Genomic DNA, 25,168 nt, shown 5'->3' on the forward strand with positions numbered 1-25,168 from the left:
TTAATCTGGGTAAAGGATGGTTTGCTGTCTGGCTTGTCTCTAGTAAGTTGGCCGTCATCTCTTTTCCCCCTAATGTATTCCTAGGCCTTCCCTTACTCGGTATAGTTTTCCTGGAGAATCCATGAAATTTGAAATCATATTTTAGGCACTTAAAATTAGGCAGATATACTCTTTGCAAATGTACAAATTTGAAATAAATTTAGGTTTATTTCCTTTTATTTACATAGCTATGTGTGTGGGGGTGTAGGGGACATGTACACACCTTTTCCTGGATTATCAATATTGATGCTGACATTCAGCACAAATTCGTATGTTTTGAGAGTATTGGGAGGAAAAGGATTCGTTTCCTAAGCAATCAGAAAAGGGGTCACATCTCTGAATATTTACTGCAAAAGAGGCATGGCTGGAGGAAGAACTGTTTACAAATTAATGAATGAGACAATTATAATGTTTTTCCGATGTGGATGGAGCTTTGCATCTCTAATAGTGAGACCCAGTGATATTCGTGCCTAGGATCTGTTCCTCCAAGAGCTTTCAACTAGGGATAATTCATCTGTTTGCGCTCAGAAATCACAGCCACGACACGCCTCTTTAACGACTCAGAGGCAATGGAAGGCACAAGTAGAGAAATCAGCACGTATATGAAAATAATGCATATTCCCCCCCTCCTCCAAAGGTCTCCCTACATAGGGGTGTCAGTAGCGTCCTCCGTTTGAGTTAATCCTTTTCTTAACGTGAAGTGCTTAGGATGAGGGACCAGTGCATCTTTTAATTACCAACTAGCCTGTTATTTAGTGGGAAGAGGCTGGTTTTTGGAAGCTTGACATTACTGAGGCTCATTTATGTGATAGTCACATGCAGAGGACACAGGCTTGCTGTCTTCAGGTCAGGAGAGGGGAGACTTAGATCGGGCAGCTGCCTCCTTTCTACCAGACACTGTGCTGAATGAAGTATGACGTGGACAAGCTCTTTGAGGTGCGTAGAAATTGTTGCCCGACACGAGAAGACGCTGAGGTGAGGAGTAAATCAGGTGACTCACGGTTCAAGCACCACAGCTTGGTTTAAGGTGGTGATGACAAGCACTGACAGTGAGAGGCTCACCCCACAGGGGGAGCTGCTGGGAACACGGGTGTAGGAACTGATGGATGTGGGTTCAAATTCTGACTCCTTTCAGTGTCCTTGGGGCAAGTTAAATTAAACCTCTCTGTGTCTAGGTTTCCTCATCTATAACACGAAGATTATGGTACCTTCTGTACAGGGTTAAATGCAATGAGGGAAGTGCCTCCCCATTCCTGGCTTACAGCAGACTTCAAAAATATCTTCCTTCCTTGCTTCCTCCTCCCAGGCAGTTCTTAAGAGGAAGAGTAGTTGTGAACTAGCATATCTTTTGATACGTATCTGAAAGATACTATGTGAGTGGTCCAGAGCGGAAGGCCAGTGTTTGCGTCTAGATAAAGCCTGGGTTCCCTGCTTGTGCAGGTATAATGCAGACGGCAGGGGCTGCCCAGCTGCTGGGGCTGTCGTTCCAAATACATCTGCTAACGAAGGATTCTGGACTTCCCGTCTTCACGCTCTGCCCAAATGTGGCTGTAAACCTGCCCATGTGCTAGAGAAGATTCCTCGACGGCCGTGGTCCCTTTGACCAGGGATGCTTATAGGAGACCTGAATGGCCACGTTCTATTGGGGACGAGTGTGTATTTGGTGACTGGGTGTGAGTCAGGTTTCTGAAAATGGTTGCAAATTGGCAAGTTTTGTAAAAATGTCAGAGGTATCGAAACCAGATATCAAACCAGCCCTTGAACATTCAGAAAATATAAGAGGCTGGCTTCTAATGAGTGGAAAACAAAAGTTTCTGCTAACTTATTAAATTGGAAAATGACACTAATGAATGTGTAGGCATGGTTTGGATGGAACCTGCTCTGTGTATGTCCTTTATGTAATCATTAGAGAACTTGTAAACCAAATTATGCCTGGGGGAAATTTTAAATCCAATTTCCGTCAACTTATTGGTATGTTAGGGGAATTAAAAAAATGGTTTCGCTTGGCCTTTCAGAGAGCTGTTATACTGTTTGAACCATGACTACTCTTGTTATGATCATTAGACAGCTAATATTTATTGAATTGTTATTGTTGGCTGGGCCCTGTGCCGGAAAGCGTTTACATCCTCGCATCTGATCTTCACAGCACTCATAGGAAGTGGATACTGTATTGTGTCCATGGACAGCCGAGGATGTGAGGTGTAGGGAGATTAGATAATTTGCCTAACACCACTGGTAAGCAGTAGAGCTGGCTCAGGCATATCCGTCTTGAGAAGCTCTGTAGCATCATCTAGAATTATGTCTGTGGGAATTGTGTGACATGCAGAATTCATGCCATATGTCTGTGCCGCTTCCGTTTCTGTTCTATTCCTCTCTGTCTTCAGTTCTTCACCTTAAAATCTACATGTACATCATGCTAATTTAGCAAAATCTATGGTGAACCCACTTAGCATTTTCACTTAAAAGACCTAAAGACTGTAAGGTGAAGTCTCTGGAACTTGGTTCTTCCAGTGCCCATTCTGATTGCATTAGCTTCTCTCTGTGTTAGACCAACACGCATCTTCCTGGAAGCTTTTCCTTCCTGCATATCTTTGGAAGAATTGGAATCAGTTTTCCTGCCGTGAAGGTGTCTCAGGGTATCAAAATGACATTTTAAGTATAACGATGGAATTTTGACTCATCGCCCTTTTTTCTAAAATGCTTTATGCAGATTATATCCCTGCCCCTGGCTGTACTTAAATGGTATTGGCCAAAATTTTTTTCAGGATTAAGATGGGGAACTTTTTGGACTCATATCTTGAAGGTCCTTTAAAAACTTATAATTTGGGGAATGAAAAAAATCGCTTACGAAGGAAATGTGTTTTTTCCTAACAGTGGCTATCAAAGTGATAAGCCAAGTGACGCCACACAGCTGGCAACCTTCAGGCAGGAAACCTGGAGCAGAGCAGAATCGGCCTTACTGCGCTTTAGCATTTAAAACACCATCACCACCAGCGTGTTCATTGTCGTGGGAAACGCATCTGAAGCCACTGCCCGTATACAGCATTTTGCCTTATCGCTACGGTGGGGCAGGGGTGGGTGGGATGTCTGAGTATCTGCTCACTGAAAGGAAGCATCAGTTTGGACTTGACCAGACTGTGTTTTGAAAGACCAGGCCAACCAAGCCTTCCTGAGGAGGCCCTTCCAGATTCCAAGAAGCATAAATTCCAAGATTTATGATATAGATAGTTCTCATTTTATGCATTTCCTAGGTATTGAATAGTACTTTTGGCTCTGTTTATAATATATTTAGTATACTTATGCTTATTTCATAGGAACTAACATGCTCTTGAACAATTTTGAATTATTTTAATGGTTTGTATTTGCTTTATCTTTGCTTTTATAACACTGTTGTGTCTCAGTTCAGATTTAAGAATGTTGTAAAGGGATGCAGTCACCAATTTTAATATCCTTCCTGTGGGGGAAATTATATAAGTTACACATACAAACTGTATATATATATAAAATTATGTTATATGTTATTGGTATGTGATAATCAGGTTATATGTTATATGTATAATATAACATATATAACATTGATTATCCTCTAACCTACAGTTTCTAGAAACATATTGGAGTTACAAAATAAGGATAGTCTTTTAACTGTTCTTCTTTTAACTATTTATGGGAGACACTGCACCATATCAGTTATACGTAACATAGGAATGCAGCCTTGCTTGTTTGTAAAATGAATAACGTTTTGCTCTTTTGTACGTATCCCAGTGTTCCTGGGATTTAGTATCCGCATTCTCAAAATGAAGGAATTTAACTGACAGCTTCTGAGGTCAGCTCTAAACTGATCGAATCGCCCTGTTAATCTCTTGGGTCATGCAATTTAGTGATATAACTGGGGTTAGCCTGAGTGTTTCAAAAACAGCTCATTCTCCAGCTGTCGGGTTAGGAGATTATTCAAGAACGTTGCCCTGTCATTTGAACCTGGGTTGCTGATGAATAAGCCAGCATCGTTATCCTGAGACCACCTCATTAATCGAGCCACAGCCTGACCACTGCATCTTCTTCACCCTCTAGTTGTGGAGCCAGCATCTTGCATCAGGTGCACTGTAGGGACCCGCAGAAGGTCTGACACCAACCCTGTTCATCCAGACAGCAGCATTTTCTAGACGCATGTCTCGGCTCACTTGAATTTGGTAACCAAGGATTTACATGTAGTTTCCCCCCCCCGCCATTTTCAACTGATTTCCCTTTTTATAGCTTCCTAATTTCTGCTCTTTTCCAACAAAACTATGGATGTACACTGTATAACGGCCTGCCTTTAATCTTCTGCTTTGATTTTCTCAACTGAAAAATGGTGATACTAACTTCAGCCCTTTCATTCGTTTTGGGAAGAAAAATGAGATAACTGATGCCACAAAGTGCTTTGAATTTAGAGCAGGAGGGAAGTTCAATTAAAATAAGAATCTTCTATCTTTATTTTTATGTGACATTTAAAATGTTAGCATTGAATACGCATCAGGGAGGGAAATCTCATTTTGAATGTCATTGATAGAATGATGGCCGAAAAGATCTTAGAGTTGCATTGCAGAAACTAAGAAAATGTGTTTAAAAATGATTAGAACCAAGCCATCTACTGTTTCCTTTCAAATAGGAGAATTAGATGGTGACTGTAGGGTAAAATAGAAAATAAGAATGCGTACTTCAAGATTTTACACATCTATTTCGTATCTATCCTTTAAACTCAATTTCAAGGAAATAGTGTTATGTTTAGTTCAGGAATGTTCCTCTGTGTGGTGAGCTGTATGGTTCAATCTGGTGGCAACTAGCCAGAGGTAGCTATTTTAATTAAAATTATAATCAGATGAAATTAAACTTTTAGTCCCATTTTAAGTGCTTAGTAACCACATGTGGCTAGTGGCTACAGTATTGGAGAGTCCAGATATAGAACATTTCCAGAAGGTTCTGTGAGACAGTACTACTCTAGAGGAACTGGAAAAAGGCAAAAGAAAATTCCCTGCCTCTTCCTCCCCCCAGTTGCTTTTTAGAATTCAGATAGAATCTCTGGCCTTATATTATTAAATTTTAAATGTACATTTGAAATGGTTAAGGGAAGCAAAAGGCGTTTGGGCAGAGAAGAACCACTTACTTCCAAACATCATTTGTTTCCCTGCTGAGGACAAACATGCTTTTCAGAACAACACTTGGAAAATCTTGGAACCAGTTCTTTGCTCTCAAGTTGCACTTCTTCCATAATTATTTTCTTACTTAAGTAACGTTACCCAGACCAATACAGTAGTCACTTAATCATGTACCATCTTCAGTTGTTATATGATTATTTCACGGGTATGAACCAAACTGTTGCCTTTAGCAAAATAACTAATATATTCCAAATCCACTCGGTTCACAAATCCATTCGGGCTCTGTCATCAAAGGATATCCACTTCTCCCCACTCCCACTGACCACTCTGGTCCCAGCCACCACCCTCTCTCTCGCAAGTTATTGCAGTTGCCTCCTGACTGGTTCCCCGCGTCTGTTCTTTTGCCCTCTCACCCACTTTCCAGTCTGTTCTCAACACGGCAGTCGGAGAGATATTTTAAATGTCAGGTCACATCACTCTCGTGCTCAAAATCCCCCAGTGGCTTCCCCTTTTATTCCAAGTAAAAGTGAAAGTGTGGACAGTGGATTGTAGCGCCTCGCGGGTCTCACAGCCCCATCTGACCTCACCGGTTCTCATTCCCCTCAAGCTACAGTGAGCTCTTCTTTCTCCTCCAAGTACCACAGGCATAGTCTTGCCTCAGGAATATGCTGTGTTTGCCTTTGCCACTTCCTCTGCCTGGACCACTCTTATCTAAGATGTCCACGTGGCTGATTCCTTCACTTGTTTTAGACGTTTTTCAACATCACTTCATAATGAGGTCTCACCAAACTATTTAAAAATGCCACCTACCCACCACCCCCTCTCCAGTGCCCACACAGCACTCACTCTTGCGTTTTCCTGCTAGCTTTTTCTCCATAACATTCGTCACCATCTGACATACCTTATTTTTACTTATTTATTTGTGTGTAGTCTGTCTGCTCCCGGTAGACTACAAGCTGCTTGAAGGCAGGGCTTTATGTCTTTTTATCCTTAACGTCTACAAGGCGGACAACCATAACCTAATGAATGAATGAATGACTTACATATTTAATGACAATTGTAAATAGTACAAAAAAGAATAAGATAGGTGCATTTAAAAGAGAATTCTACTTTTTTGGAACCAAAGAGTGCTAATTTAATGAAATTCATTTTAGCAAGAGATAGAGAAACACAAAGGCACACCTTCCGGCATAATCCTGCCTCTACCCCGTTCCCCTCTGAGACGACTCCGGGTTCAGCCTCCACTTTCTGCGGGCTCTGCCAGAGGCCTCTGTTGTTCTCCCTCCTAGTCTTGAGGGACCACAGAGAGGAGAGTTTGGACCAGGGCTCCAGGGCTTCTATGTGGACAACTTGGAAAAGAAAAAGAACTTGGGGCTCCAGTCTGGGCTGACCCTTGGGCAGACCAGCCAGTCCTTTGCGGACATTCAAAGAAGGCAGAAGAGGGATCCTCTTGGTGTTGGAGCTGGGCTGCACGGGTCTGTGTGTCTGAGGAAGCAGGGGCCATGGGGGAAGGGGCCAGCCGGAGTTTGCTGCCTTGGGAGGGGAGGTGATGAGCTATAGAAATAGGAATCTAGAAACAGAGAGGCAGAGAGTTCTTGTCCCGCGCTGGGAAGTGGCTGATGCCAGACTGCTGGGGTACCCGGCCTGTTTCTGGCATGGCTGGGGAGAGGGGAAAGCTTGGGAGTGGTCGGGAGCAAAAAAAATACAGGGGTCACTTACAGTTTGCTGGTTCCTACCGAGGCAGGGAGGAGGAGGCATAGCCACACGGAGAGCCAGTTGCTAATTTCTACATTAAAGGGCGTAGCAACAGCAGTGTTTGCTCTTGAGGGATGTCAGCTTTTCACTTCCTCCCATTGTGCAAAGGCTGGGTTTGGCTTAGAAAGCTCTGCCCCTAGTTTCACTTTATCTGGCAACTTTGAGCCATTGGGCACAACGTTCAGGTGGGGTTCTTTGAACAGGTGAGTGAGGTTTCTGTGTTCCCAGAGCGAAACACTTCTCCACATAGCAAATCTCATTTATCTGAAGTTTCAAGAAAGAAAAACATGCTCTGTTTACAAAACTAGGTTTCCTCTCTTTGGCATGTCCTTTCATTATGCCTGCATTTTAAAGGTAAGTTTCCTTCTGTTTAAATGGTCTATTAATTGTCAGTTAAAATAACACGTGATTTTTTTTCCCTATATTTTGTATGAAGTCTGTCCCATCAGTACCCTGACCCACCTTTTGTGATTTGTTTCGTTTTGTGGACTTAACTCTGTTGGCACAATCAAGGGCAAAGTCAAGGTCTAGAGAGCCTTAGGACGCCTGAAATCATTCATTGGAGTGGATTTTGCTTTTCCTGCATCTGTTGTTAGAAATGACATTCCCAGCCTGTGGGAGCTGCAGAAAACTAGAGTCTTTCTGTAGTGAATTTTTGAGTAAAGAAGTTCTTCGAACACAGTAGGCGAAAGGCAGGGATGTCAGCGTTTGGCATTGCTACACCTTTCCTCTGCTAGGTTACCGTTTTCTTGTTCTGTTATTCTTTTTTTGGCAGGTGAGTTGGGGATTAGCTAGTAGGTCTGTTTGAAGTGGGTCGAGATGAGCTGCACACAACAGATTTTCAGGTACTTCCCTTATAGGATATGACTATTACATAGGAAGGATGTGTCTATTATGTGGTAGCTGTCAGGAATAAACAGGCATAACAGAATTTTTATAATTGGATTCAAAGACTGTAGCAACTCTTTTTACCTTCTGAACTCGAGTTTTTGCAGCTGAAAAGGGGGTGAGGTAGAGCAGTAAACTCTGACTAGGACGGATACGGCCCCTGCTCCCAGCTACCTTACAGTCTGGTGGCGCTGTTAGATGTTACATATACAATTCCACCAATAATTAAAAGGTATTACTAAGGAAATGTGCAAATACTGTGAGAATATATGATCGGGAGACCTGCTCTAGTCTGGATTTTCTTAGGGAAGTTCTTTAGGTTAGGATTTGAAGGATGAGCAGGTGTGAATCACGTGAAGGTGAAGAAAGCGGGAAGGAAGAGCAGTTGGAGCAGAGGGTGGGGCAGGTCCCCTTGAGGGGACCAAGTTCCAGTGTGGCTGGAACTGGAGGGGGGGTGGGGAGGAGAGGGAGGGAAAGGAGGCTGCAGGTGGAAGCAGGGATCAGTGGAGTCATGCAGAGCCACCGGAGAGCTTAAGCAGAGAAGCGATAAGACAATGTTTGGGTTTCTAGAAGATCGCATCAAGATTCTATATGGGCAGCTGACTTGGTGAGGCAAGATGGGTCTGTGGGGAGGCTATGGCATGTGGTACAGGAGCAAGATGATGGTGGCTTGGAGTACAGTCATTGCACTGGAGCTGGAGAGAAGTGACTGGATTTAAGAGATGTTTAGATTGGACTGAACTTGGTGAATGACTGAGGTGGGGAGTGACATTGACAATGCCTGGATTTCTGGCTTGAGAAACTGTATGGATGGCCACGACTCATTACTGAGCTCAAACTCTTAGAGGAGGAGCAGATTCTGGAAGAAAGATCACATGCTGAGTTTAAGGTTCGGAGAGACATCCAAGTGGAGTTAGAGAGAGAGATCAGATGATCCAAGAATGATCCGGGCTGCACGTGAACTTGGGATGCCTCTGAGATCCATCGAAGTCGTGGAAGAGAATGGAAGGTAGCGGGGAGTGGGGAATGGATGTGACCAGGGAGGTGGGTGGACAAACCTGCGGAAAAGAGAATTCCAAGCTTGAGGGCTGTGCCAGTGCTAAGGAGAAATCTTGTTAGGAAACGTTAAGAACTATACACGGGGCTCAGCAACAAAGAGGTGATTGGGACCTCAGTGGAGCTGTGGGGACAGAAGCCAGTTTTGCACAGTAGAGTGAATTTGAGGCAGAAAAATGAAGACATGAGGTGCAGATCCTTTTTTGAGAAGTTGGGCTCAGAGGAAGGAGGGAGTTAGATGGAGCTACAAGACGGGTGAAGAATCCAGGATACAGATCTAGATCTTGGGATCTCTCTATCTGGATATTTACATATGGAATGGAAGGCATAGTTAGTCACTTAAAGTTCCTGCAAAGGTGGGCAGGATATAATCCAGAGCCCAGGTGAGGGGGTGGGCATTTACCTCCAGCACGGCAGAAGAAGAGGAAGATGAGAGGACAGATGTAGCCGCAGGGGCAGGCAGGTGTGGAGGGTTGGGGTGGGATGGTCAGCGGTACCATTCTGATGAAGTCTGTGTACTCAGTGGCGTAGGAGGGAAGTCGTTTTCCCAGATGCAGGAAGCGAAATCAACTCGTGGGTCAGACCTGTTCTCCAGCTGCACTTGGCAGGCGCCACTGCAAACCTGGAATGGGTGGCTGGGTGGGTTCATCCAGGGTTGAGGTTTTTCTCTGTGGGCGTAATGAAAGGACAGGGCACACAGGCCGAAGGTATTAACAGTGGGGGAATGATTTCAGTGGGGTTTTAGTGGGATGAAGATGGGCTGGGGGGATGTAGGATGGTCAGTGACCTGGCAGGGTCAGGGGGCAAGTAACAGAGTGGCAGGCCCAGCTGAGGAGAGGGAAAGATGCTGCATGTGCTTCGCTAACTGTAATGTGTATATAGATCACCGGGGGGTCTTATTAAACTGCAGATTCTGATGCAGTAGGTCTGGGAGTGGGGCCTCAGATTCGGTATTTCTAACAAGCTCCTAAGTGATGCCAGCCCCTCTGGCCCATGGGTCACAATGAAGGAGAAATGAGAAGGTTGTGGTCAGAGAGTGGGATGCATGAATTAGGAATCGTAGAGCAGATAGACAGCACGGCCCGGGGAATGACTAAGGGGACCAAAAGGTCAAAGAATGAGAAGGCCACCTGATCACTGAGTCTTGCCGATGCATGACAGTGATGCTAACACTTACTGTTGGCAACACTGTTCTAAGCACCTTGTGTATATCCTCACAACAGTCCCCAATGAGGTATGATGATCCCTTATTTTACAGATGAGAAAGAGAGACACAGGGAGGCCATTCTCCACATCACCCACGCTTGTGAGTGGCAGAGTCAGGATTCAAACTGGGACAGTAAAACTCCAGTACATCTCCGGAGTCTAGTGCCCTTATGTGAATGGATGCATTACTGACCTCTGATCTCAGAAGTTGGAGAGGAGATGGTGTATAGAGACTTTTAGCCAGGTGTTAGCATCGTCAGTGAATAAAGTTAGGGTGTCTAAGAGAGTGCTAGTGTTTTTACAAGTTATCTCATTTAATCCTCACAACTGTCAGAGAGAGCTTATGCCGTACCCATTTTACAGGTAATAAAATTAAGACTCAGAGATGATATAATTGAAGTGGGGGAATTGGCAAGTGAATTCAAATTGGTCTGAGTTGAAAGCCCATTCTTTTTTTTTTTTGAATTTTATTTATTTTTTTATACAGCAGGTTCTTATTATCTGTTTTATACATATTAGTATATATGTGTCAATCCCAATCTCGCAATTCATCACACACACACACACACACACACACACACACACACACACACACACACCCGCCCCACCCCCCCGTCACTTTCCCCCCTTGGTGTCCATACGTTTGTTCTCTACATTTGTGTCTCTATTTCTGCCCTGCAGACTGGTTCATCTGTACCATTTTTCTAGGTTCCACATATATGCATTAATATACGATATTCATTTTTCTCTTTCTGACTTCACTCTGTGTGAGTCTCTAGATCCATCCACATCTCTATAAATGGCCCAATTTCGTTTCTTTTCCTGGTTGAGTAATATTCCATTGTATATATGTACCACATCTTCTTTATCCACTCACCTGTTGATGGGCATTTAGGTTGCTTCCATGACTTGGCTATTGTAAACAGTGCTGCAATGAACATTGGGGTGCATGTGCCCTTTTTTTTTTTTTTTTTGCCGTACGCGGGCCTCTCACTGTTGTGGCCTCTCCCATTGCGGAGCACAGGCTCCGGACGCGCAGGCTCAGCGGCCATGGCTCATGGGCCCAGCTGCTCCGCAGCATGTGGGATCTTCCCGGACCGCGGCACGAACCCGTGTCCCCTGCATCGGCAGGCGGACTCTCAACCACTGCACCACCAGGGAAGCCCAGCATGTGTCTTTTTTTTTTTTTTTTTTTCCAGCATGTGTCTTTTTGAATTATGGTTTTCTCTGGGTATATGCCCAGTAGTAGGATTGCTGGGTCATATGGTAATTCTGTTTTTTAGTTTTTTCAGGAACCTCCATACTGTTCTCCATAGTGGCTGTGTCAATTTACATTCCCCACCAACAGTGCGGGAGGGTTCCCTTTTCTCCACACCCTCTCCAGCATTTGTTGTTTGTAGATTTTCTGATGATGCTCATTCTAAATGTGTGAGGTGATACCTCATTGTAGTTTTGATTTGCATTTCTCTAATAATTAGGGATGTTGAGCAGCTTTTCATGTGCTTCTTGGCCATCTGTATGTCTTCTTTGGAGAAATGCCTATTTAGGTCTCCTGCCCATTTTTTTGATTGGGTTGTTTGTTTTTTTAATATTGAGCTGCATGAGCTGTTTATATATTTATATATATTTGGAGATTAATTTATATATATTTGGAGATTAATCCTTTGTCCGTTGATTCATTTGCAAATATTTTCTCACATTCTGAGGGTTGTCTTTTCATCTTGTTTGTAGTTTCCTTTGCTTTGCCAAAGCTTTTAAGTTCCATTAGGTTCCATTTGTCTATTTTTGTTTTTATTTCCATGTCTCTAGGAGGCAGATCAAAAAAGATCTTCCTGTGATTTATGTCAAAGAGTGTTCTTCCTATGTTTTCCTCTAAGAGTTGTATAGTTGTCTGGTCTTACATTTAGGTCTTGAATCCATTTTGAGTTTATTTTTGTGTATGGTGTTAGGGAGTGTTCTAATTTCATTCTTTTACATGTATCTGTCCAGTTTTCCCAGCACCACTTATTGAAGAGACTGTCTTCTCTCCACTGTATATCCTTGCCTCCTTTGTCATAGATTAGTTGACCATAGGTGTGTGGGTTTATCTTTGGGCTTTCTATTGTTCCATCGATCTGTTTCTGTTTTTGTGCCAGTACCATATTGTCTTGATTACTGGAGCTTTGTAGTATACTCTGAAGTCAGGGAGTCTGATTCCTCCAGCTCCGTTTTTTTCCCTCAAGACTGCTTTGGCTATTCGGGGTCTTTTGTGTCTCCATACAAATTTTAAGATTTTTTGTTCTAGTTCTGTAAAAAAATGCCACTGGTAATTTGATAGGGATGGCATTGAATCTGTAGATTGCTTTGGGTAGTATAGTCATTTTCACAGTATTCATTCTTCCCAACCAAGAACATGGTATATCTGTGCATCTGTTTGTGTCATCTTTGATTTCTTTCATCAGTGTCTTGTAGTTTTCTGAGTACAGGTCTTTTACCTCCTTTGGTAGGTTTATTCCTAGGTATTTTATTCTTTTTGTTACACTGGTGAATGGGATTGTTTCCTTAATTTCTCTTTCAGATTTTTCATCATTAGTGTATAGGAATGCAAGAGATTTCTGTGCATTAATTTTGTATCCTGCAACTTTACCAAGTTCATTGATTAGCTTTAGTAGTTTTCTGGTGACATCTTTTTCTTTTTAACATCTTTATTGGAGTGTAATTGCTTTACAATGGTGTGTTAGTTTCTGCTTTATAACCAAGTGAATCAGCTATACGTATACATATATCCCCATATCTCCTCCCTCTTGCGTCTCCCTCCCACCCTCCCTATCCCACCCCTCTAGGTGGTCACAAAGCATGGAGCTGATCTCTCTGTGCTATGTGGCTGCTTCCCACTAGCTAGCTATTTTCCATTTGGTAGAGTATGTATGTCCATGCCTCTGGTGGCATCTTTAAGATTCTCTATGTATAGTGTCATGTCATCTGCAAACAGTGACAGTTTTACTTCTTCTTTTCCAGTTTGTATTCCTTTTATTGCTTTGTCTTCTCTGATTGCCGTGGCTAGGACTTCCGAAACTGTGTTAATAATAGTGATGAGACTGGACATCCTTGTCTTGTTCCTGATCTAAGAGGAAATGCTTTCAGCTTTTCACCATTGAGAATGATATTTGCTGTCGGTTTGTCATGTATGGCCTTTATTATGTTGAGGTAGGTCCCCTCTGTGCCCACTTTCTGGAGTGCTGTTATCATAAATGAGTGTTGAATTTTGTCTAAAGCTTTTTCTGCATCTATTGAGATGATCATATGGTTTTTCTTCTTCAATTTGTTAATATGGTGTATCACATTGATTGATTTGCGTATTTTGAAGAATCCTTGCATCCCTGGGGTAAATCCCACTTGATCATGGTGTATGATCCTTTTAATGTGTTGTTGGATTCTGTTTGCTAGTATTTTGTTGAGGATTTTTGCATCTATATACAACAGTGATATTGGTCTGTAACTTTCTTTTTTTGTAGTATCTTTGTGTGGTTTCAGTATCAGGGTGATGGTGGCCTCATAGAATGAGTTTGGGAGTGTTACTTCCTCTGCAATTGTTTGGAAGAGTTTGAGAAGGATGGGTGTTAGCTCTTCTCTAAACGTTTGATAGAATTCACCTGTGAAGCCATCTGGTCGTGAACTTTTGTTTGTTGGAAGACATTTAATCACAGTTTCAATTTCATTACTTGTGATTGGTCCGTTCATATTTTCTATTTCTTCCTGTTCAGTCTTGGAAGGTTATACCTTTCTAAGAATTTGTCCATTTCTTCCAGGTTGTCCATTTTATTGGCATAGAGCTGCTTGTAGTAGTCTCTTATGATGTAAAGCCCATTCTTTCTCTATATCAGGTTTCACTACATCCCCATCCAGACATGGAAATTCTTTTCTAATTCTCAGATAGGCTGTAGTTACCATGGGAATACTCTCCCCCTGCACTGACTCAACCTACATCCTGGAGATGACGTGTCGAGAACGGGATTCAGGGAGGGAGACAGGGCATTTGGGCTTGTCTCTGTCCCTAACTAACAAGTGTGTACATGTCTCTGTAGGTCTCAGTTTTTTATCCCTATAGATCACTTTCAGAGCTGTATTCTTTGAGGCCAGTTACAATGACTTCTTTGATATTAATGTGTGCTCTAGGCTTAGCACTTGATAGGTAATCTCCAATTCTTACACAAGGACAAATACTGTCTCCACGTTAGAGGTGTGGATACTGCAGCCTGGAGGTTTAAAGGAACTTGCCTATGACCAGTCTGCTCACAAAATGCCAAAGCTGGGATTTTGTTGTCTCCAAAGCTCACGTTCTTGCCATCCTACCACGCTGCCTCAACCTTCTTATAGCCTCATGGCGGATCATACTTATAGGTGCGGATGGTGCCGTAAACCAGTCTTTATCAAACTCTCAAAATCTGGACCCACAGAAGAAATGCATTTTATATTGATTTTGAGAAGCACCCCCCCACGTGTGCACACAGTCTTGCGCACACACACACGCATGCCTGTGTGCCATGAGCACACTGATACCTCTGAAACAGAAGTTTCATGAAACAATGCTCTGGTTTCTATTTGCAATGCACTTGATTTCCTTTTCACTTCCACTTCAGTCTATTTTATTAATATGCTTGTTAAACTCTCCTGAATTGATTTAACCAGCCACCAGTGGGCTGCAGCCCTCAGTTTGAAAATGATGTGCATACCTGGATTTCTCAGTATAATCACTCCAAATCTTTTTTCTCCTTCTCTCCCTGTTTATCGTGGAATGTAATGAAGAATATCTCTCAATCTGATTATTCATGCAACAGTATTAAATCTAAGCCAATTCCCCCTACCATATGCCACCCACACTTCTGCAGAGTGGAGGAATATTTCATAAATTTGCTCTGAGAGCAGGAAAGAAAATGTGAACTTTTTTTCATTTGATGAAAATGATAATTAACAAAAGGTGAAGAATAAGGAAGTGACATTTGTGCCTCCTTGGCTTGAGAAGATGGGGATCTAAGGGCCCCCCTTGTAGGCTGCAAGTTGAAATAGTGTAGGTTGGGGAGGGACCACAGCATGAGAATTGTGATAAAAGATGAGTGAAACTTACTTCATGTTCCAGCTCTGCTGTATAGCTGGTTAACTAATATTACCACTGAACTTGTCCAAGAACATGTGTTTATTGGACTCTTTTATGTGCCAGGTCTCGTTCTGTGTAAGTATGTTATCTTAGTGGGCGTATTGTATACATGTTTTTACAGGTGGGGTGATTAAGGCATGGAGAAGCTAAGTAACCTGCCCCAGGTCACACAGCTAGTAGTGAGTGGTCTAGCGGGGGTTCATACCCAGGCTTTCTGCCTCTGGAGCCCGTGGTCTTTGTCATTAAGCCATAACTGTTACGTGTCTTTCCTTTCAGGTAATTCTCTGTGGTCTTTATTGGGTGCCATGCCCAGGATGGGGTTCTCGCTTCTGGGTTTTGAATCTTGAGAGGAATCATACTTGGAAGAAACGTGGCTGAAGTCCATTCACTCCATCAGGGCAGCCAGAAGGGACTCCCCACTAGTTCTTCTCAAATCTGTAGAGTTGATTTCGTTTCTGTCCCTCTTGAGCTCTGGTTTTTAATGAAAAACATTTTTTTAAAAAAAATTTTTATTATGAGAGCTACTCATTTCCTTTAAAACATTTATTTGTGCTTAAATTCCATTGTTTGGGAAAAAAAAAAAAAAAAGCAAGCCCTGATAAATGCAGACAATTGTTTGACCCTTCCTGGTCTGTTTCCTCATCTATAAAATAAAGGAATTAGATATGCCTATCTCCAGATTGCTTTTAACTTTGTGATTTTTTGCTAGAGTTAGGTTCTGGTAACTCATGGCTTGTTCAAGAAGAGCCTGGCTGGCCTTGTGTTAGGGAAGCACGAGGAGTTTTGTTAACCGGGTTAATGTGACCTTTACATTCATGTTGTATTTTTCTGTATTCTTTGAATGACTGTGATTCTACTGTTGGTGAATTCATTTAAACCATAAATATGACAGTGATGACTAGCAGAGGTCCCTTTCCACGTGTGCCCCATGCAGACCCATGAGACCCCAATGCTGAGAGGTCTGGGCAGAAACTCTGCCCCATGTAAGTGCCTTAGCCTGACCTTCCTGGACCTGTGGAGCTGGTTCTAGGTGTTGGGCTCATCTTTACTCTTAGCCTAAGAGGTGGTCCCATTCCAGGGATTATGGTCACGCCATCATTCTGCCTTTAAAAATATGTTATCATCATAGAATCAGTGCATCTGGTTCCAGAGTTTTGTTTTGGCCAGTGCTTTGAAACGAAGATCTGAAATGTTAGTGACATCAAGAAGAATTGATGTTGTTTGGAAGTAGCCACATGTTCATCTGTGGGGAAAAATTAGAAACATTTGTTTTCTTTCATGCTTTGATAAAACCTTACAATTTGCAATGAAAGCACTGCAGGAAGAATGAAGCGATTGTGTCTGACAAGCTGTATGTAAACATTCCATTTCTGCATAATGGCATAAATAACCAGGTGAAAAGAAGTGGATTCACACAGGTGTTAGAGTACAAAGACTTCCCCCGAAACTAGATATCAGAAGACAGAAACCAAACTCCACTGACTTCCTTGCCCCCCCTGTTGAGGGAGCGTCTGTCCTTCCGGGGAGCAGGGGCCCAAGAAGGAATTAATTCCTCTCAGCAAATATTTACTGGCGATTTGCCATTCTTGGCTGTCCATGCAAAGCAAAGAGAAGAGGGGTCCTAGAACTGGGACATTTCCACAGTGGGCCTGAGTCATGACCCAGAGTGTAGCAAGGTAAGTTAGACACCTGTTCCAACCCCCTGATTTTACACTTGGGTGAATTGAGGTCCACAGAGACAGTAACTTGCTCAGAGTCAGGTCACTTGGCCAGCTTGAGGCCAAACCCAGGCTAAATCCAGTAACTCTGTTCTTAGTGTAATACTATAATGGACATGTATAATATTATTATAATATTGTAATATAAATAATAACAAACACTAGCACTTTCCGTATATTCTTCTCAGCACTTTACATATGTTCACTTATTGACACACATTAACTTATTTAACCCTCATGGCTCCATAAGGTGTACCCTGTTGCTCCCATTTTACAGAAGAGGAAACTGAGCCACTGAGAAGATTAAGTAGTTTGCCCCAAGTCACACAGATGGTAAATAGTGAAGCTTGGAAGCCCAGGCAACCCGACCCCAGAGTTTGTCCTCGAAACCACTATGCAAGGGGTCAGCAAACCTTTACTTTCTGTAAAGGACCAGATAGTAAATATTTTTGGCTTTGTGAGGCATAAAAATCTCTGTTGCATCTGCTCAGCTCTGCCTTCATAGTGTGAAAGCAGCTGGAGATGATCCATTAAACATGGTTGGGGCTGTGTCCCAGTAAAACTTTATTTATAAAAAACAGGTGGGGCTGGATTTGTAGTTTTCAGGACCTGCGCTGGACTATGCTGCCTCCTAGTGTGGTGATCCAGTTTTATAAGGGATTTGGGGCCAGAAATTGCGCTAAAACGATGTGTTATTTTGTATTCCTTTTGGGTGAAGGGTCGTGCTTTGGCCAGAGAGGGTGAAGGTCATCAGAGCTGTGTGCAGTGGGTTGTTACGAGGCTCAGAGCCAGAGGGGCTTTTTATTCTTCCTCAACTTTCTGGGTGACCTTGCACAAGTCCCTTAGCATCTGTCACTCGTAACTCTCCACGGTGGCGCTAACAGTCCTCGCCACCTGCCCCTCTCCCTCCCCAAAGCTTGTGTCTTGGATTAATGAGGTCTGGGGGTTTGGAAGAGGGGAAACGTATTAAATGGCACTCATCATTTAGTTTGCTTGCAAATTAGAGAGCATTTGGGTGGTATAAGACCATTGGTCGAATGTTTGCCATGAAGAGCCCAGTTTTACAGGAAAGGCGTTTTTGGTAACGTGCAGGGGAGAATGTGGATTTAGGGGCCGTGAATTTATGGATTGCCTGTGCAGCGGTAGGCTTTAGGTAATGGAGTCCTATAAGAGGGTGAAACAGATACTTTTGTTTTTAGTAAGTGTGCCATGATAGGGTTCCATGACCGACCTCATTTTGTATCATTTCCATAAGGAAATTTAGGCTTCTCTGCTAAGCTATGAGTCTTAACAGTAGGGAGGATTTTTATAAATGTTTCCAAGTGAAATTTTGAAGTTAAAAGTTGAACCAAGAAGCCTCAAAGGGAACCAGGCTGCTGCTTGCATTTCAATGAAAGGGAGAGGAAATTCATTATAGAGGTTGAAAATGTGGTTTGCATGCTAAGACTCTTCTGGAAGAATGGGCCTCGCAGAGGAGGTGGGAGGGAAGTTCTAGCTTGCCCTTTGTGGTTAAGGTTCCTTGGCTCAGCACATATACTTCTTCTAATGCCCTCCACACACACCCCCCCCCGAACCCCCGTTTTTTTTAACTCTGCAAGAAAATTCTTCTCCTTCAAGGTTAAAGGTATATATATAGAACTGAAAATGCCAGCCTAGGAGATGTCTCAGAATCGTTGTTTCTGTTTTGCTGTTGTTTGTTTTGTTCTGTTGACAAAAGCCATTATTTAAAAATTCAATAGATGTTAGTCTTACTTTGGGAATCTAAATTTAAGATGCTCTCACACCAATTATTTTGATATATTCAGCAGAGACGTCTGGGTGCTGGGCTAGGGCTTTATCTACGTTTGTATTTTACTTAAAACAACAGTATTAGATTAGTCCTGCACAGCAGTATTATTCTACAGGTGAGCAAACTGAGAAGTTAACTAACTCTGTCAGTGTTAAACAGCTAGAAAGCGGCAGAGCCAGAATTGGAATCTGTCTTCCTGATTCCAAAACCCCGGCAAAGTAGGGCGACCAAGTGTTCCAGTTTCCGGGAGACGGGATTCTCAGAGCTAAAACTGGAATGAAGATGTGGTCACCCTGCAAGGAAGATGCTTGCTATCCCTAGCACCAAGGTAGTGCACACTACCGGGAAACACTTCCTGATAGATCAAAGAGGAGTTTTCCTGTGCGATTTCCCCCCTCACCTGCTAGAAGCCATGTGTGTGTGTGTAAGACCTCCAAGGCCACAAATCCTAGGGCATCTTGGCCCAAAACAGGAAAGCTAGGAGATTGAGTTCTTTGGGGTTCTCAGCATGAATGTGGCCCCATTTATTGGCCCAGTTTGGGTTGATAAAACAAAAAGCACGGGCTTCCCTGGTGGCGCAGCGGTTGAGAGTCCACCTGCCGATGCAGGGGACACAGGTTCGTGCCCCGGTCCGGGAGGATCCCACATGCCGCGGAGCGGCTGGGCCCGTGAGCCGTGGCCGCTGAGCCTGCGCGTCCCGAGACTGTGCTCCGCAACGGGAGAGGCCACAACAGTGAGAGGCCCGTGTACCGCAAAAAAACCCAAAAAACAAAAAGCACAATTCTTGGAATGGTAGCATTCATAGTTTTGCACACTTGCTTCAAAACATTGCTACGCTCTTGTGCTCACAAGTGTGCATGGTGTTGGGAAAGGCTAGGTCAGCGTTGGAGAATTTCATCCCTTCGGCTCCATCCCCTTCAAGGCTTTCTAAGAACAGTCCTCAGGCCTCTGGAGATCTGAGCTGATCACCAGAAGTGGGGACCCGCCAGCACAAAGCTTGTGCCTTCAAAGCCTGGGTGTGTCTCTTTTCAAACAGATGATTTTGGCCTGTGTCCAACTTCTGAAGGACACTGTGTACCTACTCGGCCTTTCAAATATTTCTAAAGAAAGGGAGTTGGCATGCAGGGCCACAGATTGTGAGCGCTGTTGTTGCCAGAGTGAAAGCAGAAGTATCATCGGAACCTCATGTACCTACATATGGTCAAGAGTTTGCTCTTTACTGGAAAGGTGAATCCGTGTGAACACCCTGGGCTTTTTCCTCTCTTTTAAAAAATATATTGAGCCAGTTAATACCTTGTCAGTGGCCCCTAGCAACCCCCTGGTGACTTTCCAGGAGAGGGCAGATCAAGAGAAGTCAGGTAGGTCACCTGATGCCTCGGCTGCTCGTGGGAGACGTTATTCTCCAAAACGTGACGCTTGTAAACGGGCGGAAAGGCCAGCCCGCGCCTCGCGCTGGAGATTGCTGGCGTGTGGCAGTTATGTGGGTGCCTGTTTTGAGATTAGATTTTAGTAACTAGATTCACCCAGGGGACCTTGTAATCACTTAATTACTGATGTGCTCGTTGTATAATAATGTCAAAAGGTGTCTTGTCATTTTTATTTCATGGTTTTTTCAAGTTTCTCTGTGACTATGTTCCAAATGAAATACTCTTTGAGAACGCATAATTTCTCCTGTGATGGGTGCCTGTTGTTTTGCAATGGGCATAAATAAGATACAAGCTCTCAGTGATTAGCAGAGAGAAAGCGCTGGGAAATGGGGGCAGAGTGAAGCGGGTGGGGAGCCAGAGGAGGGAAAAGAGAACGAGAAGATGGGTTGGGGCATGGTGGGGATAGCGGAGGCTGTAGCAGAGAGGAGGGATTGGAGGGAGGGGTGGGGAACGGGCAAGGAGAGACACAGGTAAGCTGAGAGATACACGTGTAGAATCAAGTAGACAGATCCAAATAGAGACTCACAGAGATTAACCCGTGATCAGAGAGAGACAGAGACAGACACTGGTCTGGACAGACAGTAGAGACTGGTCCTTGTTCTTACGATATGCAAATATCCATCATCTTATGGATGATGCTGTTACCTGTTTGCTTCTTTCTGGCTTTAAAGCTCTATGACTCATCTGTATTTGCATGTGTGCAGACTATTGAGGAAGCTGGTTCTTGGACAGGTGAGATTTGAGAGCCCTAATAAGTAATTAGCACAATCTCTGGGGCCAGACCCTCTGGGTTCGAATCCCAGCTCTGCCACCTACTTGCTAGGTGACGTGGGCAAGTAATATACTCTCTGTGTGTCTCAGTTTCTTCTTCTTAAAATGAGATTAATAATAGTATCTAGCCCGTAGGCTGCTGTGAGGGTTAAAGGAGATGATGTATGCAAACCTATGAGAACATGGTACCCAACATGTATTGACTGGTATTACTGCTATGCTTGTAAAATGATCCTGGATGTTGTAGGACCAATTTTCCTTTGAGGGAATGTTCACAGAGCTAAACATATTTTTCTGACTACTGAAGAGGCTGTGTGTTCCTGCCTGGGGCTTTTGGCATTGACCCTTATTGCCGTTTGAGGAGAGAGTGAAAAGGTAATACGCTGGGAATAAGGAGTTGCCTCTTCTAGTCCAGCTCTGGCACAAACTATCTACGAGATGAGTTTCTTTGGATCTGCTCTCAGATTATAAACTCTAAGGGGGTCTTTCACTAGGTGATTGATATTGAGTCCTTTCTGGCATGTGAGTTTTATGATTTGACTCTGTGTAAAGGTTTTGTGGACTTAAGATTCTTGAAAAATCAGGGATTGATCATACAAGTACCCCTGGAAGAAAGAAACGTGTGTGCTGCCATTGTACCATTGACCCTTGAACAACATGAGTTTGAACTGCAGAGATCCACTTTTATGCAGATATTTTTCAGTGGTAAAGACTGTAGTACTGACTAGGTGGTCTGTGGTTGGTTGAATCCTCCGATGTGGCTGAACTGGGGGTATGGAGGACCCACTCTAAGTTATATGCAGACTAAGCCCCGAGTTGGTCAAGGATCAACCATAGGTAAAGAGGTGAGGAGTCTGGCTTCCTATAGCCATGCTGGTCATCACGACTGTCAGCGTTATTTCCTTCTTTTTCTTTTTTCCTTTTCCCCTGGAGGAGGAGCAGTGTTTGAAAGGATGCCACATCAAGATGTGCCGTGGAATGGAATATTATTCAGCGGTAAAACAATGAAATTGGCAACAATGTGGATGGACCTAGAGAATATTATGCTTAGTGAAGTAAGTCAGACAGAGAAAGACAAATGCTGAATGGTATCACTTAGATGTGGAATCTAAAAAGTAATACAAATGAATGTATATGCAAAACAGAAACCAATTCACAGATATAGAAAGCAAACTTGTGGTTACCAAAGAGGAGAGGGAAGTGGGGAGGGACAAATTAGGGGTATGGGATTAGCAGATACAAATTACTGTATATAAAATAGATAAGCAACAGGTATATACTGTATAGTACAGGGAGTTATACTCACTATCTTGTGATAATCTATAATGGAGAATAATCTGCAAAAATACTGAATCACTATGCTGCACACCTGAAACTAACACAATATTGTGCATCAACTAAACTTCAGTTAAAAAAAAATGTGCTGGGCTTCCCTGGTGGCGCAGTGGTTGAGAGTCCGCCTGCTGATGCAGGGGACGCGGGTTCGTGCCCCAGTCCGGGAAGATCCCACATGCCGCGGAGCGGCTGGGCCCGTGAGACATGGCCGCTGAGCCTGCGCGACCGGAGCCTGTGCTCCGCAGCGGGAGAGGCCACGGCAGTGAGAGGCCCGCGAACCGCAAAAAAAAAAAAAAAAAAAAAAAAAAGTGCTGTGGGACAAGGTCTTAGTTCAGAGAAGGCAAATTTTTCATCCTTTAAGATGAGTCCTGATCTTGTAATTTAGTCACAGATAACCTGTTTGCCAGACCTAAGCAAATGAGAACACCGGCCACGCCTGTCTCTGGCCCCCTTTTATCTCCCTTTCTATTACTGTCAGGCCTCTTCTGACTGTCTGATGTTCACCACTGAACCCTGTGTGTCTCACGGAACAAAACTGCCTCTTGCCTTTTCCCCAAAGGCAGCCAAACTCTACTTCCCTGGGTACTGCTGTCTTAGTCAAGGCTTGGCTAGCGTAGGTGACTTGAAAAATTTAGCTCTCTGTGCCATTCTTGGATTTGAAAAGAGAATCTTTTAAACTACTGGAATGTTGAGGAAGATACTGTTTGAGCTGGGAGCTTTGTGAATCCCTTCCCAGTCACAGGTGGCCCTGGGCTCTTACCCTTCTACCCCAAATCTAACTGAAGTGCCAGGGGCTAGAGACCAGGAGGCAAGATTGGGTTAGAATGTGTGAAGGTAGCCTAATGGTGAAGAGCATAGGCTTTGGAGTTGACAGACGTGAACCCTACTCCTGCCCTTGGGTTATATCACAGAATCTGTTTATTCATCTGTAAAATGGGGGTAATAATGATAGAGAATACGGTTGTTGGGAAGATTAAATGAATCAGTGTATCCAAGGATGTTTCCCCATTTATGGCCCATAGGGAACACTTGATAAATGGTAGCTACTACTCAGGGCTGGCTTCATGGGCATGTGACCTGTACAGGTGCACGGGGCACTGCTCTCAGAAGGGCCCTACGCTTGGGTAAATGCTTTCTGTCTCTGTCTTTAAAATTCTTCATAATTTTTGAACAAAAGGCCCTGCAGTTTATGTAGCCAGTCCTGCTACTTCTGGGCTGCAGTTGACCTCCACTCGCTCATCTGACCCCACTTCTTACACGCCTCTCCCCTCTCTATTGCTTGTTGCTCCCCCCGCCCCATCTCTGAAGGGCCTGAGTAAAAAAAAGTAAGGATCATTCCTTTGGGAAAAGAACTGTGGTTCATGGCCTAAGAATATTCAAATATAGATGTCTTTTGTTGACTCCACTTTTAGAAGTCACTTATTAATGGTCTTTTAGAGCACATCACCTCTAAAGTCAAGTAGCAAAAATGAACCCAGGTGGAAAAGGATCCCCTGAATAACTGTGATTGAAGGCATCTGGGTGGAAAGTCTTCAACGGGCCGTGCCCCTCTGTCTCTGCCTTCCCTTTGCTCGTTATCAGACTCTCCCAGCCAGTGTTGGGCTACCTCTCTTTACCATCTGTCTCATAAAGGGTCCTGACTTGAGTTATTCCCAATAGCAGTGACCTCTGATTATTCAAAGAAGAGTTACCTAGAAGATATACTGTTTCTGTTTAGAGTTGGGAGCGTAAAGAGAGGCACAGAGCAGGCTACAGGCACATGCATGGCCTCACCTTCTGTGTGTGAATGAACGGGATGAGCCCTGGCCTGAATCTGGATAAATCCTGTAGCAACTTGGGCCTCAGTGGCCTTGACTTATGATTTCTCAAGTTGTGTTCAAATCTAGCATTCTCAGACTAGCACATACGTCTCATTTGCTAAATATCAACTTAGTGACAAGCAAGTTGTTTGGAAAATCAAAGACAGGTCTCCCATCAGAACTTGAGAAGTGCTGGAGTCCGCCTTCTTTATTGCAAAGGCCCCCGAGGCCTGCCCGGACCTCCGGGTTGCAGAGTGGCACGTTTAGACATTAAGGTTGGTAGACTGGGATCTCTGCTCCAGGTAGGAACTAGGAGTTCAGCCTAGTTCCAGCCCCTTCGTATTCACAAGGGCCCCTGCTGGGCAAGAGGTGCCTATAGGCATATGGGACCCCATGGGCTATCTATATGTTCTTAGCTGAGAGCTGGAATTGGTAAATGTTCTCTCTAGGACTGAGAGAGGCATAGCTGAGAAGCAAAGTCGGGGTTGACTTCTTGGGAGAGTACCCTGTTTTGCTGCCTGTGTGTCATGTAAATGTTACCAGTCAGTGGACAGAGAACAGGAGGCAAGAGGGCAAACGTGGGTGGCGGTTGTAATTTGGAAAGTGTGAATGAGTACTTGGCTTCTTCATTAAGTTTGCTGTTGATATAGTGAGGCTCCTCCTATGGATAAGATATCTGTATTTTAATATCTCAGACACCTGTCTTGCTTACTCAACTGGCGTAATCTGTGGCTCCTTTGGGCTGCTGACTGGTTGCTCGTCTTGAGATTTTGCGGGTGATTTGTTTGATATGGCCCTTCATACAGTGATTCTTAGAGTACAGCTAGTAATCCGACGAGGCCAACAAGCTGTCCCAGGTCACTTATTCTTCTTACATGTCAGGAACCAAGCCTCTCGAGGCTTCAGTATCGTTAAAGTCCTGCGGGTCACACCACAAAGCCCACCAGCTCACTTTTCGGTACTTATACTGATGCGGCTGCTTCTGTCTTACAGGTGCTTACATCATGCCGAGCCTTCCTTGTCACAGCACGAATCCCCACCAAGGTAAGTGTTGATGAGTTTCCTCCTTACAACACACACACACACACACACACACACACACACACACACACACACACA

The 25,168-nt window shown here is 43.7% G+C and overlaps 2 protein-coding genes across 8 annotated transcripts in view; one reads left to right on the forward strand and one right to left on the reverse strand.

The window, feature by feature from the left end:
• Positions 1–7,128, reverse strand: part of LOC113631816 (cytidine monophosphate-N-acetylneuraminic acid hydroxylase-like) — a 263,669-nt gene extending 256,541 nt beyond the window's left edge. The window contains exon 1 of the mRNA XM_027128539.1: positions 6,891–7,128. The gene's annotated coding sequence lies outside the window, so the exon portion shown is untranslated. The remainder of the gene's footprint in view (positions 1–6,890) is intronic.
• The window catches only part of CARMIL1 (capping protein regulator and myosin 1 linker 1), a 315,566-nt gene that overhangs the window by 98,656 nt on the left and 191,742 nt on the right, over positions 1–25,168 (forward strand). For all 7 annotated transcript variants that reach the window (XR_003437580.1, XR_003437579.1, XM_027128538.1 and 4 more), the window contains exon 3: positions 25,043–25,093. Coding sequence is in view for 5 of the 7 variants with exons in the window: in XM_027128538.1 (XP_026984339.1) it covers positions 25,043–25,093 (51 nt within the window). In the remaining 2 variants the exon portion in view is untranslated. The remainder of the gene's footprint in view (positions 1–25,042; positions 25,094–25,168) is intronic.

The sequence above is a fragment of the Aethalodelphis obliquidens genome, unplaced genomic scaffold (assembly GCF_003676395.1).
Source record: "Aethalodelphis obliquidens isolate GAN/ISIS:26980383/991018 unplaced genomic scaffold, ASM367639v1 scaffold34, whole genome shotgun sequence".
Classification (NCBI taxonomy): Eukaryota; Metazoa; Chordata; class Mammalia; order Artiodactyla; family Delphinidae; genus Aethalodelphis; species Aethalodelphis obliquidens.